Here is a 12,929-nt window from a genome sequence, read left to right as displayed (position 1 = left end):
CTGCTAGAGAATATATTGCTAAGTGAAAGATATCAGATCCATGTGTGCAAACATCGTATTATCTTGCTGGTATGAGAGGACCTGAAGGATTAATGAAAATCTGAAAGATACAGCAGATACTGTGAATGGGAGACATTGTGCAGTGGGAGGGAAAAGACTGGGAGGAGGAAAAGGGCAACAGAAAGAAGGACAAAGTATATTCAGGTATATATGCAGAGTAGTTTGGATAATTCTATTGCCGATTTCTGCTGGTCTTTTGAAAGGAGCAGTTACTGTTTAAATTTTTTCTTGCTCTGATTTTTTTTCCTCTTTTCAATTCCTTATAAATTCTTTGTTTTTGTTTTATTTTGCTTTGCTTTGCCCCCCCCCCCCTTCTGTAGAACCAGGGATTGAACTCAGGCCCTTAGCACTTGCAGGAATGCGCTTATTCCACTGAGCCATCTCCTGACCCTATTTTATTTTTCTTTAAATGAATCTTACACATTTATACCTGGTAATCTGAACAACTACTCTGAAGATAGCATCATGTAATACAGTAGCCATTGTTGAATCCCTAGTACTGTTTAGTGAAATCTTGTATTGTTTTTAATGCTGGCTTTTTTGCTATCACAGTTTTGTATTCTTTAAAAATAAAACAGATTGAGGGCTGGGGAGATGGCTCAGTAGAATAAGTGCTTGCCTTGCAAGAGCCTGAGTTCAACCCCTGGTTCTACCAAAATAAGTAGATAAAACATTATTATTTTCATTAGTGGTTTTACTTAATATAGAGTCCCACCAAAAGTGTGTGCATACTGGAGCAGTTCACTGTGACAGTGAATGTCTAGAAGCCAGTGGCCACCACTTTGAGCACTTCTTGTAATTGGAGAGGCCAAAAAATAGCTTCTGTTAATTTCATGATCTCAGTAAATGCAGTATTAAAGTTTTTCTTTTCCTGATGTATACATATTTTGGAAGGCTCTGTATATGTACTGTCTGGAATGTTTTTTTAATAGGAAATAAAATAAAGAGCATGAATAGGCACACATGAGAAATGAAAATTTTTCCGTGATTGGAATAGTTTGTTTTAATTAACTTTGTGTTTAGCTTACCAGGCAGTAGATACCTTCTAAAATTAGAGATAAATTTGACCATAACTTGTTATGGTTGGTCAAATACCTGTGTAGTGAGTGCACAATAGCGGTCCTATTTCTCCACCTCAGAGATATATTTTTTCCAGGACTTTATATGATAGTAGTTTTGGGACTAGACTATGTTCTGTTGATAATTGCTTTCAAAGTTTTTAATCATAATACAATATTAGTGAAATAATACGACTGGCCTTTTTTATCTGTCTATCTATCTGTCTGTCTGTCTATCTATCTATCTATCTATCTATCCATCCATCCATCCATCCATCCATCCATCCATCCATCCATCTATCTATCTATCTCTCTGGTACAGGGTCTCACTATGCAGCTCAGTCTGTCTTGGATTACAAGCATGCACCACACTACCAAGTTTCAGTGGCCAGCACAGCACACCCGGATCCCAGGCTGGCACAACATGTGGTACTGGGGATCGAACTCAGGTCCTTGTGCCTGCCAGGCAGGCGCCTAGACCATTTTGATGGAATGATGTAGGTAGTAGTTACTGTTCATTTATAACCATTTATTTCCTCTCAGCAAAATGGAAAACTGGCAGTTCTGTGTATTTCTCTAAAATGCCACTTGAAATTTTTCTTGTTTATAAAAATGTGAAAGTCTAGTCTCCTTTAGATTAATTTAATTTGGCTGTATTGATTGTTTTGGATAAAATCTATTTCCATTTGATTTGTCTTCATTGCTTTGTCTAATGCATGAAAATGACAAGGAACAAATGCCAAGCCGGGTGTTCTTTCTAAATGTCATAGTCTTAGCATTTCTTAAAACTATATAAGCCATTTATTAAAGAAGACCTGGCTTGTTACACATCAAATAATGTTTTGGTTGTGCACATGAACTATCATCATTGTGTTCATAATCATTTAGTAATAGTCATCATTTTGTCAGGTATTTACCCTGCATGTTATTTAAAAAGCCATTTGAAATTTACATTTTCCTTCTGTTCTCGTATTATAAAGTGTTCTTTCTCCTGGTGCCCATCTGCTGCGTATGAGCAATTAAGTCTTATTAGGCAGACATGACAGTGCACAGCTGTAATTCCAGCACCTGGGAAGCTGAGGCAGGAGGATCCCTGCAGGTCACCACTAGTTCAAAGCCAGCCAAAGAGATATAGTGAGACGCTATCTCGAAAAAGAAAACTCAAAAAAAAAAAAAAAATTTAATCTTATTAGTGGAAGGTTCTAACAGATTATAAATGCAAGTATAACCCAAAATCTTCTTTGAAAATATAGTTCATGGTTATATTTTTCATTGTGAGGGTTATCCAAATCTAGACATTTTTTATCAACTAAATAGTAATTTCAGAGGATCAGGGTATAATAATTTCAAAAATGAGGAAATGACTATGAATCACTGAACTTAGAACGTACAGTCAGAGAATACACACATCAGGGAATCAGTGTGCTGGTGAGTACTCTGGGAGTCGATCTGTTGTTCCGTTAAGGGTGGAGGTGCTTCACTAAGAATACAACTGTGTAAGCCTTCTCCAGGTTCTCATGTGCTAAGGATCACTAGTATTCCAACAGTTTTTCCCCATAAAAGGAAAGATATTGTAGGAATTATTTTGCATCTTTCTTTAATATCTTAGCATACACACCTTTACTGTAGCTAAATGACAACTTTAAATTTTGAAGGATAACATTGTATTTCTGGTACTGCTATTGGAAGTCATTTCTCTTGTTCAGTTTTTAATTTGTGCTTGAGGCCCACTGACACAGACCACCCATTTCTCATAATTTGGAAGCTAGCCTGACACATCCACATTCTGCCTCCAGTCACCTGCCCCCACTGTCACCCCAGTCCACGTCACGTTGTGTCTCATCCAGGGCTACCAGTCTCACTGCTCTATTTCCTGTGCTATTTTTCCATCCCAAAGGCTTAACCAGGCCACTGTCTGCTTAAAATCCTCCAGTGGTGACCAACATATACAGAACAAGCCCTTGGGGTTTAAAAGCCCGTGTGACCCACTTAGCCGGGGCCCTGCTGTGCATGACGCCTGAACCTGCCTTATTCCTCCACATGCTGTGCCCACCAGGCTTTGTCCAACCAGCCTTTTCCTACTTCTCAGACCACCCAGCCTAGTCACTCAAGAGCTGCTCACCTCTGTCCCTTCCCTTTGCGGGGCTGCTCCTCCTCATGCCTATCTTGCACATTTTCTTGCAAAAGGCTTTCTCTAATGATCCTTTCTAAAACTCCTCTTAGCCTCATCCTGGGAATCAAACCAAGAGCCGTATGCAAGCTTGGCAAGCACACTAACTCCTAAGCTACTTCCCCAGGTCGAAAGCTTTGCTTACCTTACCTTATTCTAATCATGTTATCACCCCTGGTAGCCACCAGAAAAATGACATGACTATTTTTACCCATTTGTCTGAGTTTTGATTCCTTTATTGTCTACTTCCACCTTCATTAATCTAAGAACTTGGTGTTATCTAGCATTTGATCCCTAGTGCCTAGATTAACAGTGTCTCACAGGTAGCAGAGCTCAGTAAATATTTATTGACTGCGTATATGAATGTATGAATAAATGAATAGTTTTAAGAGATTTATTTATACTGCTGTAAGTGCTGCAACTGTTATATATTCATGCTACAAACATGAATTACAGTCTTCTAGTAGTTATAAAACATACTACAATGTATCAATACTTACAGTGTCTTGTATGCTATATTAAGTAAAAAGGCATTCTAATTAGAATCTAGCATTTATAAAGATGCCTCTCCTTGACATACTAACTTGTTATGGTCTAATATCTGCGTAGTGATTGTGCAATAGCGGGATACAATAAAGGTGAATTAAGCAAGGTACATATGCCACACTGGCAGGTGGAGAAGGTCGATTATAAAGACTCAGCAGTGTGTTAAAGGGGAAGGTAGGCCAGGGAGATAGCTCAGTGGCATAAGCACCTGCCTGCCAAGCACGAGGTCCTGAGTTCAATTCCCAGTACAAAAAAAAAAAAGTGGTATAAAGGGAAAGGTAAACTGATGGCCGTCGGTTTGTGGACACTATATACACATACTTAGTTCTTGCTGTTTGATCTGTTTTCTACTAAATTCTGTTCTGCGGTATATATAAAATATGCTACATACTGGGTATCATGTGTGAAAATACCTTGTGCATCACTTGTAGAAAGTATAAAACATCGGTTGATTCTGTGGAGTGACTAATTCTCCAGTGGGGGAAGTTCAGCAGGGCTAGCAGCACGTTTTCTTGGGAGGCCTTGAACACAGATTTGTTCACCTTGAATAATGACTCCCTGGCTTCTGGAATATGCTAAAAAATGTCCATTTTGAGATGAGTTGAATACATTCATTGAACTTTAGAGTTCATTCATTAAGGTAAGGGCTTTTCCATGAAGTTTCTAGTGTCTATTATGGATCTGTACAGGTATATCCATTTATAATTTATAATGGTTACTATGTTTGTGATTGCTGACTGGGTTAGAGCATACACCACAACACAAAATTAATTTGTTCAGAGCATAGATTTCAGCTCTGTTTACATGGCACTGGGTCCAAGCACCACATCTGACTGCAGATGTGGAGGAATGCAAACCACGAGCAGACGTGTGTCACCCTGAACGAGAGACGAAGAGCTGAATGTCCATCAGGTGGGTGCCGAATCTAGACCCTTCAGTATAGTGCTCTGTAAATGTGGGCACATAAAAACTCTCAGCTAGATGCGGAGAAACTGGTTAAAGAGGTCCAGTTGCCAGAAACTTATCTTCAATATGTACTTTTTTCGGAAACAGATCTACATGTTAATATTGTCTTGGTCAAGGCCTCAGGCTTTTTGTCCTTTTTTTAAAATAACCATCTGACAGTTACTTTTGGCCACTTAAAGGGAAGAAAAAACAGGCAACCCCAACTAATGTAGTTTAGTATGTAGCAAGATATAAAAACAGAAGTGCGTTGGCAGTGCTCACACACGCCTGTGACCCCAGCACTCAGGAGGCTGAGGCAGGAGGAGCTCCAGGCCAGCAGGGACCACTTGGTGAGTTCAAGGCCAGCCTGGACTGCACAGGGAGATCCTGTCTTAAACAAAACAAACCAACAACAAAAAAAGGCCAAAACTCCAGAAAGTGAAGTCCAGATACTAGTTTTGGAAATGCTTCTGTTATTGAGGAGTGAGGCAGCTTTTCGATAGTATTTTATAGCAGAAAATAAAATAACAGCTGCAGACCTTTGCCTTATGGTATTTTGAATTTTTTTCTAGAACTTTGACATTTAGCTGGTAACTAGGTTTATTATTAATTTTTAAACTGTCTTTTTCAAGCATGCTATTTCTCTGATAGCGCTGACAGGTGCATTTTTAATTCTTGCTTAACAGTGAGTTTGCTTGAAATATCTACTTAAGCCTTGGTTGCATTGGAACAAGGGAGTGGTGATGCTGGTGCCGGAATTCTTGGTCATTGTCAGTTTTACTAAGAAACGAAGTTTTGTTGTATGTTCTGTAGTTTTCACAGTAATTCAAGACTACAGAGGAAGAAAAACTCATTGGAATTTAGAGATACTTTAACTAAAATACATGAATTCCATTAGCTATGCAAAGCGTGCTTCTGGGGAGACAGAGGGAGAGAAACCCCTAGTTACACAATGCACTGCGTGAAGAGAACCGCTTGCGAGCCTGCGTGGGCTCAGCCTTGAATAAAATTGCTTTTTTTTTTTTTTTTTTTGAGAAGCAATCAAAAGAAAGGAACAAAGACTTAAAAGTAAATTTAGACCAAAATACCTTGATCTCTGTAACTTAACCAATTTACTTTGCCTTCTCATTCTTAAAAATGATGATCTCCGAAAGTGAAGAATCTTTCTGACCCGTTTGGTATCAAGGCAGGTGTGATTATTTTCCAGCTCCTGGCCTAAGTTGCAGAAATTTCAGTCAGAAATGGGTGAGCTCACAGAGCCGTGACTTGTAACCATAGTCACGTGTGAATTATTTCACAGGAACTAATTTGTGTGGGGGATTCTTCTTCCAGAGCAAGTTCAGTAGACACAGATGAGGGCTCACTAAGCGATGCTTTTATTTGATTAATTCTGCTGTGTACTATCACACTTCATTTACTCTGCACCAACCTACTTTAGATGAGACTACTCTACTGAAAAACTTTTATTAGGGCTTGACCCTGGAACTATTTCTGAAAAACCGGCCTGTGGACATACGATCTTAGTGGGGGTATCTGCCTGTCACTTGTATCCCATGTTACTAGTTTTATGTGGCTTCTGAAATTTATTACCTCACAATTTTGTAGCTAAGAAGTCTGTAGCCAAGGTGTCCACAGGGCTGCACACCCCGGAAGGTGAGGGGAGAGTCTGTTCCTAGCCCTTCCCAGCTTCTGGAAGTTGCTCTCGTGCCGTGGCTTGGTCTACATCTGTCTGGTCTCTGCTCCTCAGGTTGTTTCTCTTTAAATTATCCACTGTTCCCTTACAGAGATGCTTACAACTGCATTCAGAGCCCAGCCAGATGCTTTTCCCATTTCAAGCTCTTTAACCCCTCCATAGTTTTGAAGCTTTTTGCATGTAAAATAATACATCAACATTCATATAACTAGAGGCCAGGCATCTTTTAGGGCTCTACACTTAATCTCTACAGCAGGCAGTCGTTACTTCACTGTGCAAATCCATAAGGGCTTCTGTGATACCTTTCTCCTAGTATCGCTCACTGCAAGAGCATGACCACAGGGAAGTGGACAGACTTCTAAGACAATGTGTACCCACATATCTTGCCCTCTTAGACTAGGCCACATTACTTAACTATGCCAGGATTTGTTTTCTTGAGCTGGAGGCTGTGCCTGCAGTTTCAGGCACTCACATAGCACACGCCTTTGGAAATAAGTGGGGTGAGGCTGGGGTCCTGAGGCAGACCGTCATTCTTGCTGGCAAAGGAACTTCAAGATGTGTCCTAGCAACAGTGGCTGGCTTTTCTTGAAAGCTCATCTTTTAAGAATAGAATCGTACAGTGACCCACATTATGTGAATCTACTCTAAAAGAGGCACCAGTCTTGCTAACCTTTCACAAGAGCAGTGGCTTAGGCTCAGGAGATATAGTGATGTTAAGTTTGGTGTTAGGAAGAGAAGATACAGATAGTTGATAGTAGACATGGAAGAAGGCTTGGAGATGTAGCTCAGTGGTAGAATGTATGCTTAACATGTCATGTGGAAAGCTCTGGGTTCAATCCCCAACATGAAAAAAATAAATAAATAAAATGAGGATGAAGAAGCGGGGAAGGATGGAGAGAAGGAAAGAAGGACAAAACAAGGTGAATAAGATGATTCTGGACAAGGGCCAGGGAGATGGCTCAGTGTTTGAATAAGCGCTTCCCTGGCAAGTGCAAGGGGCTGCGTTCAATCCCCGGTTCTCCCCCACCAAAAAAAAAAAAAAAAAAGATTCTGGACCAGAGTTTGTGAAAACAGCTGTGAGGTTTTGAGAGAAGTTAATTCATGTGGGCTTCATTTTTCCTGAATACACGAGGAAGTGTTTGATTCATGCTCTTGCGCCTCTAGGATTTGAGATTCCTTTGTGTCATTTCTTCCCTTAGGAATACCAGTGCAGACACATTTAGGGGAAGATGACCAGAGGTTGAAGAGGCTGTGGAAGGTTGCTCTGCTGAAGTTCGCGGAGATCATGACGCAGTAGCATCAGTATTTCCTAGTCAGGCTGACTCAGTCGCATTGACTTGGGAAGGCCGTGCAGCCCAGGAAGGCTGTACTAGGGGCTAAGTCAGTGCTATCCCCCAATTACTGATCCCCAGCCCCTTGACTTCAGAAATGGACCATCACGGCACTGCATCATTAGCACGTGGTTGGTTCCCTGGAGAATAAGTGACGTACCCCACAGTAGTAACATTCTGTCTGGACTTGTCATGCTGGAGCAGGAAGAAGGAACTGTTTTCTCATGTTTAGACACATAAAGGTGTACATAGGCATTGCTTGTCTTAGACAGCTTCTTGTGTAGAGAAAAACAGGAACAAGAGTTGTGTAAGGTAAAAAAGACTATTGAAAGCCATGGGGCAGAATTTAAATTATTAAATCTTCGAAGCCAGTTCCATCCATACCTCTTTGTGATTTGAATTGTTAAACTGCTAGGTTCCTCTTATCATTAAAATAGTTGAATTTAGGTGTTCGACATTGGAGGCTGAGAAAAATCTTAATTCACACATGGAATATTAGTGTGGAGGAGTCAACATAGGATTAGCTAAGTGTTACGAAGTCCCTCTTTAGGTATAATAGACATCAGAACAAAGAAGCTGAAATTACAGATTGACTAGAATTTACCTGAAATTCTTGAGATCAGAAGTGTTTCAGATTTCAATTTTTTCAGGATATGGAATATTTACATATACACAATATTATAATGTAGGGATAGAATTCAAGTCTAAACATGAAATTCCTTTGTCATACACATCTGTGTACATAGCCTGAAGATAACACTTTCAGTAGTTTCATGCATGATGCAGGGTTTTCCAACTGTGGGATAAGGTGGTTCTAAAAGTTTCAGATTTTGAAGCATTTCAAATTTTAGGTTTTGGCTTAGAGATTCTCAGTATTAATAAGAGCTGTGAAAATGATAGACCGTGTGATACCCCATAGATGTGGACTGCACAGAAAATAAGTGATGACTGTTGGGTGAGAAATAAAAAGGAATGAGATGAGCTGAATTCTGGCCTGGGAACACAGGTAAAAGGCAGTCATTTCTGGTGTGGCTGTGGAAGCACTGGGTGCTATTGTAAACATCTTCCTTTTATTAAGGAAAATAGGATTATCGTGAAACACTACAACAAATCAGGCAGTTTCTTTGTAATTTCTGCATTGAAGTTAACAGGGATGGAACTAACCTTTTCGAGTTGGCATGCTGCAAGAACAAATATATTTGTATTATATATACAAGATGAGGGTTTGGTCTACAATATGGCAAGTCTATTTAATTTGACAAGGTATTTTATTGGATTTTTGTTGTTAGATGGCTGATGGAGTAGCAAGAAGTTTTTAAACTTAGAGCTTCATTTCTCTTTAATCAAATATTCTCAAGGACAAAACAGTTTGGAAAACAAGTTTTGTTAGGTAGAATTGAATATATTAGGAAACTTAGATACCTAGATGTAACTTCTAAACTGTCTACCTTTATGAACAAAAGTTAATTTCAGGTGTTGGTGTATTCTGTCTCAGCATTGAGAGAAAATAACTAAGACAGTACCTGTGCCACACCGCAAGTTATTTTGGATAATACTGAGTGTGATAGTAAATAGCCTTTGGTGGGCTGTCTTTCTTTGATTGCAGTTTCTCAGTCAGTTATTACTTGTGGGTTCCGAATGGTTCAGACAAGTGGTAGAATCCATTTGAAAGCCCTTTGTGCCGCAGTCTCATGAGAACCTCTGCACTTGTTGGGAGTTGTTTCATGAGACATTACCAATGCTTCAGGTTGTTGGCATTCTTTAGTAAATTGGGGTTCTTCAAAAAGAATATCCACCTTGTAGCATTTTCTTAATGACTCAGGTTATTTTTTCAGTTTGTGATATTTTCATGTTGTCTGATGACACTTAGTAAGGACATCATCTCCTAATAAGGATAATTTTTCACAATTTTTAAAATTTATTTATTTATTTGGTACAGTGTCTCACTACACAGCTTGGATGCCTAGCGATCCTCCTGTCTCAGCCTCCCCAGCACTGGGATGACAGGCGTGCACTACCACGCCTGGTTTCAGGGTCAGCACAATGCACCCGGGTTCCAGGGCCAGATATTCATGAGATACCAGGGATCAAACCTGGGTCCTTATGCTTGCCGGGCAGTTGCTTAGACCATTGAGCTATCTCTCCAGCCCAATAAAATATTTTTTAATTGATACCAAAATTATTTAGTAGTTCGGTTATTATAGCTACACTGGAAAACTGCCAAACCTATGAAGACACTGACTAAGGATGCATGTTTTGAACATTTAATATAAAATGTTTGTATATAGGCATACTACATTTTATATAGTTATACTAAATTTGGAAGGAAATTCATTATTAGTAAACAGTCTTTCTGCTTACATGCAGATACATACTTGGACAAGACATATTAAGAGGGAGAAGATAAGAACATAAACTGTTTCTAGCTCTGTTATCCTGCTTGAACAACTTTCAAAAGTTGTTCAAGCAGGATAACAGAGCTAGAGAAACTTGTCTTTCCTTGTTTGCAAGATGAATAATTGGATGGCATCTCAGCCCCGCTTATCCTGCCTTAAAGTAAAAGAAATATTTGCTAAGCCTTTCAGGTTCCATTAGATTCAAGTCCTTTGAAGAAAAATCTTCCAACACTCTCATCATATTATCATGCTTTATTTTTGTATTCATCGTAGTTTTCTGTTGGTAATTTTATATCTTAGAGTTGAATTTGTGCTTCCATTACAGTATATTATCTGATATTTAAAACATTTTCCAGGAAAGCTGTTAGAGTGGAATATGTTGACTTTATATGTAGTACTGGAGCTAGAATAGGTGTGCTGGCTTGCAGTGATTGAGTGTATAATTACTGTAACCTAGGTCTAAAACCTCTGTCTCTACTACCATCACACACACACACCAACATAACACTCAGGTGTATCACAGATTGTGGCATTAGAACACAACTTTAAAGACTGCTTAGGTCATTGGCATAGATACTAGTCCAGTCTAAAGTATGTTTCTACGTTTAGCTTCAGTCCCCCTTCTGTGCATCTCACTCATTAAGTTATTACTGAAAACAGCTGGATTTTTTTTTCCATTAGTGAAAAAGGCAAGAGTACCACCAAAGTCCACATGAATGGAACCATAAGACCATGTTCTGAAGGAGAGAAGTAGAATGTGTTGTATAATTTTAATCATATCCCAATTTTGTCTTGATGAGATGTGACATACAGTGCTGTCTCTTATTTATAAAGACATTTTTCTTTGTGAAACCAGCCTTGTTTCACAAAACTCTGCCTGCCTTATCTATCTATGTTCCTTTGCTTCGCTGAGTATCCTTGCCTTTCAGATCTAGCATCCTGACAAGGGGTCTCAGACCAATTGGGTAAGATAGTAGGAGAATGAGGGTGTTGATTGCAGGTGCAAACTTCAAGGCGTTTGTGTGAATTCAGAGTATAGGACACAATCAAAAGAGTAACTGGATATGTTTTGCTCTTGTTACAGGCTCTGTACAACTCGATCAAGAATGAGAAGCTTGAATGGGCAGTGTAAGTACGCTGGATGTCAGCCTTTTAATGATAAGCTATTCTTTTTCCTCACTGCCTTGGAGATGGTTTTTAGAGAGGGGATAAGTATGCACCGCCAGTTCTTACTCTACACCAAGTATCTCATGCACTTTGTGTAAAACCTTAACAACCCCATGTATCCTGTAGTTTTTTTCCACCTTGGTACTTGGATTACGCTTGTTCTGTTTTAATCTCATTGCTGTGCCTTCAAGCAAGTAATCATATTTTTAATGTACCCTTTAAAAATTGGAAACAACCAGATACCCATCAACTGAAGAAAGTAAAAAAAAAAAATATGTGGTATTTTTACATAATGGAGTATTATTCAGCTATAAAACAGGATAAATTTGAGTCTTTTGTCAGTAAATGGATGCAACTAAACAATATACTCTTGAGTGATGTAAATCAGACCTGCATTTGCAAACATCATATTGTCTCCTTAGTATGAGAACCTGAAAGAGAAAAATGGAATCTGAAGGGTACAATGGACACTGCTAAAAGAGAATGAACTTATTCAAAGGAAAGAGTTACTGAGTTGAGGAGGACAGGAGAGAGAATGGGGAAAAGAGATTTATGTGTGCATATAAACAATATGGTTTGGATAACTGTACTGCATATTTCTGCTGGTCTCTGGAAAGAAGCAGTTAATAATTTACTTTGTTTCATCTCCTTTTTTCAATTGTTTGTACTTTTTCTCTTAATTTCTTGTACATTTCTTTTTTTCTTTCTTCAATTTTGCATGTGTATATTTGGTGAATTGAATAACTGGTTAGAAGACAACACTATGTATTATATGAAATACTGTCAAATTCTTATTTGTTAAGTGAAATTCTGTATCATTTTTAATTTTTTTCTATTGTAATTCTAATTTTCACTTTCTTCAAAAATATAAAAAAATGCTATTATAAAATAAAATCTTCTGATAAAATTAAGTTTACCCCACAACCCAATATATGTGATTTTAGTACCAGCAGCCTGTTTTGATTCTTTCTTCCTATTGTTATAGATCAAAGTTTTCCAGCCCTGTTTCCTATGATACCGCTCATCCTTAGGCCCCTGATAATAAATAACCACAAAAGGAGTAAAACGTTCTGTGGATAGATACACTGGAGAAGTGATGGATTAAATAAAGCCTTTTTTAAAAACTTCTCAACTGCTGGGAGCTTTTGCAGGGCCATTGTATATTATCAATCTCTGGTAGAGAATAGAGGTTTTATGTTTCAGAATATGTCTGATAGCAAAATGTAGCATTTCAAGGTCCACACTTAGTGAAATATTATATTGCATGTTATGTTAATCAAAAATGTCATTTTTGTTAGATTTTCAATAATCAATGCAGCAATTAGGACCGGTCAAATAGCTCAGCAGAATAAAGCACCTGCCAGCAGGTGCGAGGGCCAGGGGTTCGATCCTGGGCCTGCTGTGCTGGCCCTTCCCCTGGGACATGCTGAGACCTGCAATTGAGACTGGGCTTGGTGGCACGCACCTATAATCCCAGCTCTTGGGAGGCTGTAAACAGGCAGATCACTATGAGTCCAATCTAGTAGTGAGACCCTGAACACCCTGTAGACCCTTCTCTAAAAT

The 12,929-nt window shown here is 38.9% G+C and overlaps 1 protein-coding gene across 1 annotated transcript in view; it reads left to right on the top strand.

Annotated features, from left to right (window-relative positions):
* Psd3 (pleckstrin and Sec7 domain containing 3) overlaps positions 1-12,929 on the top strand; it is a 563,673-nt gene that overhangs the window by 425,122 nt on the left and 125,622 nt on the right. Inside the window, exon 13 of the mRNA XM_023714618.1 lies at positions 11,284-11,327. Within this exon, the coding sequence (XP_023570386.1) occupies positions 11,284-11,327 (44 nt within the window). The remainder of the gene's footprint in view (positions 1-11,283; positions 11,328-12,929) is intronic.

Source organism: Octodon degus, unplaced genomic scaffold (assembly GCF_000260255.1).
Source record: "Octodon degus isolate 3935 unplaced genomic scaffold, OctDeg1.0 scaffold00036, whole genome shotgun sequence".
Lineage (NCBI taxonomy): Eukaryota > Metazoa > Chordata > Mammalia > Rodentia > Octodontidae > Octodon > Octodon degus.
This window is presented reverse-complemented; position numbering and strand designations above follow the sequence as displayed.